This window comes from Amphiura filiformis, chromosome 7 (genome assembly GCF_039555335.1).
Source record: "Amphiura filiformis chromosome 7, Afil_fr2py, whole genome shotgun sequence".
Classification (NCBI taxonomy): Eukaryota; Metazoa; Echinodermata; class Ophiuroidea; order Amphilepidida; family Amphiuridae; genus Amphiura; species Amphiura filiformis.
In genome coordinates, this window is record NC_092634.1 from 896,520 (window position 1) to 901,087 (window position 4,568).

At 37.5% G+C, this 4,568-nt stretch overlaps 1 protein-coding gene across 1 annotated transcript; it reads left to right on the top strand.

Moving 5' to 3' along the window:
- The first annotated feature begins 3,053 nt into the window (after positions 1-3,053).
- LOC140156539 (5-hydroxytryptamine receptor 1F-like) lies at positions 3,054-4,340 on the top strand. Its single transcript, XM_072179479.1, has one exon. It carries the CDS (start codon positions 3,054-3,056, stop codon positions 4,338-4,340), a length of 1,287 nt encoding a protein of 428 aa, XP_072035580.1.
- Positions 4,341-4,568: the final 228 nt, after the last annotated feature.

Sequence of the window (4,568 nt, forward strand, 5' to 3'; positions counted from 1 at the left end):
ATAGAGGAATCACAATGATGTCAGTTGCAGCTAAGGTGTACAATAGGATCCTACTGAATAGAATTAGGGACCATGTTGGTCCTGTAATAAGAAGTAACCAGACCGGATTCATACCAGGCAGAAGCTGTGCACAGCAAACGCATATTCTCCGTAGAATCATGGAGGCCTTCCATAGTTACCAACTCCTACTCACTATAAAATTCATTGACTACAAGAAAGCCCTTTGATTCAATCAACAGAAATATGATGTTTTATGTTTTGAGGCCGCAGGCACTATGGTATCCCAGAGAGCATCGTAAAGGCAATACGTAATTCACAAAGCGCCGTATTGGTAGATGGCAACATCTCGGATCCCTTCCTATTGACTACTGGAGTATTACAGGGAGATGTTCCGTTCCTATTTATTGTTCTTATCGAATATTTGATGAAGTTGGCTACCAATGGGACTGCCAGAGGTGTTGAAACACATCCGCGTCGTTCCTGGCGATATCCTACCAAGGTTTTGAACAACTTAGATTTCGCAGACGATATTGCATTACTTGAATCTTCCATCCCGCGGGCATAACCACAGCTGACCAGAACAGCGGCTGCAGCAGAAAGCCTGGGTCTCATCATCAGTGTTTCTAAAACCGAGTACATGACCATCAATTGCAATCCACAGCCACCACTCCAAATATACGGAAAGCCCATCAAGTATGTCACCAATTTTTTTTTCAATATCTTAGTTCCATGATGGGCTCTAGCACCAGATCTCTGTAGTCTTGCATTCCCAGATCCTTAGTGCTGGAATTTGAATTGTCATTATAAGTGCCTTATAACAGCCTTGCATTCACAAATATCGTGTGATGTTATTTGAAACAGTCGTAAGTATTAACGGTCTTGCGTGCTACAATCCCGTTTGCTGGAATTTAAATCCGTCGGAAGTGACACTTACGACAGTTTTACATGCTGAACCGACGAGTTGTGCACGTGCGAAATGTTTGGCCTTAACCTGATTTCTATGCTTTGAAGTATTCATATCATTATCCAGTTTTATTATTGAAGGATTTATTTCACAAATTATCCGATAAATATGCATCCGTGCGTACACCAACGACTGTCCTGTATTCCAAAACTAGCTTTTTAAGTGAGTGAAAAACTATCGTAAGTGGCACTTACGAAAGTATTACATTCACTTACGATATCTTACGGTGAATATAAACTAATTCTAATATTTACCCAGCAAAAAACGTTTTATAAACTGGTTATATTTTGGGCTTTAGTTTTGGTAAAATCGTTTTAATAACATTAAATGTCGAGTTATATGTTTTGTATTGAAAGCACACTACAACAACATCAAAATGTTATGGTAAAATATTGTTTACAAGCATTTTTGTCAACTATTTTGTCAACACTTAAATAACTTTATGTCAGATTATTTGCAGAAGTTATCCCTATACCGACATTTACATGGCAGCCTTTTCAAACCTTTTGCGAATAATGTCGAAACCGTTTTGTGTTTGCTGGGTAGCACTTAGTATAAAACACAAAAATGCCTCTTCTGTAAAATGATGCACTGGCAACCGTTTAGAATGCTGCCGTCAACACTTCACCAGTTTATTTCTTATACAAATTTTTCATATTAATTTGTAAGCGTTATTTTAGTTCATTAAATTTACAACTATATGACAAAGCAGGCGAAAATAGTAACTTTTTGCACAAGATGTACAATTGAAAGAAAACTGGCCATTGCTCATTCTAGTGAAGCTAGTATATGGACAATATAAGTGTGCTTTTTTATTTAATGACATAAATTTTGAAAAATATTGTAATTAAGAAACACTTGAGGTTTTGACTTTTAAAACCTGCATTTTGGTCAAAAAATTTGCTTGGATAGGTAGTATTCAACAGATTTGCCACATTCGCCTTGCTATATAACATTGAATTGCATTTAACTGTTGACCTAGTGGAAAAACTGTTTTTAGGGGGAAGTGTTAGCTTTCGTTTGTTATAAGAAAAAATTCTGATTGGATGAAGGGAACAATTGAGGTTTCAACAAAAACCAATCAAAGAGGCCCATTTTTCAGCTAAAAGCTCCACAGCTCTTACAATGCTATGCACTTAACCGTGTAGTGTAATCAAAGACTGTGTGGAGATAATTCACTGCTTGCTTGAGAGCTCTTGGACGAAAATGTGTACTCAGGTGTATCGAGGTGGAAACTGTGCGCATGATGGTTTATAAAAGAATCGTTTTTGTATAGAAACTTTTCCATATGATAAAAATTTACGCTAATTAATTCAAGTTATGTTAATATCAAAATTATGGTTTACCCTTGTGAATACAAACAAGAGTCAAACCAAAACTAATTTCTCACAACACTATTTGCGTCATGATTTACACCAAGGGCATAACCGTCACATGGTACTCAGTTCCTGAAAAACAAAATCGAAAACATCATGCAACTTTGGCCTTATTTCCGGTTAATTTTTGACGTTGTGCAAAGTGCAAACCTGGGGAATTCCACCACCACCAACTATACACAAATTAATTATGTTGAAAGTCGTTTTTCTTATTTGATACTGGTTTTTACATAATAAATCATAGTACTTGAAATTAAGGTTTGTTTGTTTGTTTGTTTGTTTGCTTGCTTGTTTGATTTACCCGAGAAACATGCAAAGTAAAGAAAACAAAGAGACATTTTTTTCACTGTTGGGGTTTTTTCATGACGGTAACTGAAACGAAAATGCAATGATCATTTGTTGTGATCTGATGCGGTTCTAATATGAGCAATTAATAATAATAAGGATTTCCCCGGGGATTTCCTCAATATAGGAAAGTGGCAGTAGGGCATTGTACATAATACAGGTACGTCAACTTTTAACCATTATACAATCATACGACCGAGCAGTGAGCACTTGCTGGAGTATTAAAATAAAGTGTTTAGAACTGCTGTCATTCACTATATAGTGTTTGGAACTTTTGGTTAATCAAAGTATCCATCTTGTTACAAGTCACGAAGATAAATAAAAACATCATAACGATTACGACCCTCCGTATATGGGCATAATCAGTAATGGATTCTGCCATGATGAGCAACACAACCAACAATGGTAACTCCACATCAACTTTCATCAACATTAGCTTTTGGGAACAAGTCCTTACTTCTACTATAGTCGGACTCATATCAGTGACAGGTCTTATCGGTAACTCTATGATCATCCTAGCTGTTGCATTTTCTCGCAAACTACAGACGTCTACCAATGCATTCGTTACCAGTTTAAGCATAGCAGATTGGCTAACTTCCTTTTTCTTGATATGGTACATGGTTGGATTGCTTGGTAGAAATAGTTGGCCGATACCAGAAATTGAATGGCTTTGTGGGGTTACAGGTTTTGTTATATTTGCCTGCACTGGGGCTAGTATGTATAACTTGGGCGTCATCAGTGTCAACAGACTCATACTAATCACTAAGCCATTGTTGTATCAGAAAATCTTCACATCGTGGAAATTGGGGCTTTTGGTAGCATTGCCATGGATTATACCCATTGCAGCTATTACTATATCACCCTTAACAGGAAATGGTGCATACGGATATGACCGCACTGATTTATCATGTGGTGATATGGACGGTCACCCCAATGCTGATATTTTCAACACGGTTCAAACAGTAGTCGCGTTTCCTATTCCATTCGCAGCCATTGTCACAAGTTACTTGTGGATCTATATTTATCTTAAGAAACATTTTCGTAAACAGAAAGAAAAGCTTACGATTCCAATTTCAAGTCTTGGAGGTGAGTTAAAAGTCAGATATGTAAATACTGAAATCTCTTCAAGTGCTCCAATTGAGGGTTCTACCGATGGTACGTTTACAAATGTATCCCTTGCCGATTCACAAGAGAGTGTGGTTGACGAATCAACCAAACGAGGACATGATCCAGACGTGGCTATCAATATCACAAATGATGTCACGGCAAGATCAAATACGGACACACAATCAATTGAACGATCTCTAGATAGTACTGAACAACTTAGTGGCTCCAACGCAGCAATACCATCACTTATGAAGCGAAAAACAATATCTCGAAAACAAGTTGAAATCACCAAGAACCTGTTCTTTGTTGTCTGTGCATTCTTCGCTTGTTTCCTGCCTTTTTTCGTCGTCAATGTCATACCGAATTCAAGTCACGCCATTTACTATCTTCGGATTTTAACCTTGGCAAATAGCGCCATTAATTTCTTTATATACGCTCGCAAACATCCTGAATTCAAAATTGTATTGAGATGCTTGATTAAATGTAAATATGCAGATATACCACAACCGTCAAGACTGTTGAAAGTTTTGCTCTCAAGAAACACCTAAACCATTCGACGTCCTGGCTCCTTTTTAACAGTCGTCTTAGGGCATTTAAATAAAGGCACTTAATTTAATGACCACGTGACCAGATGGGCGCTGACATTACATTGTCTACACAGGATGTCTGGAAAAGTGACCTTTGGCACAGCGAGTGGTCTTCCTGTGTATTTCAATTGGAAACGCGGGATGCATGTCCAAATTTTCTAGCAAATTTGTCACTTTTTTACAACTTTG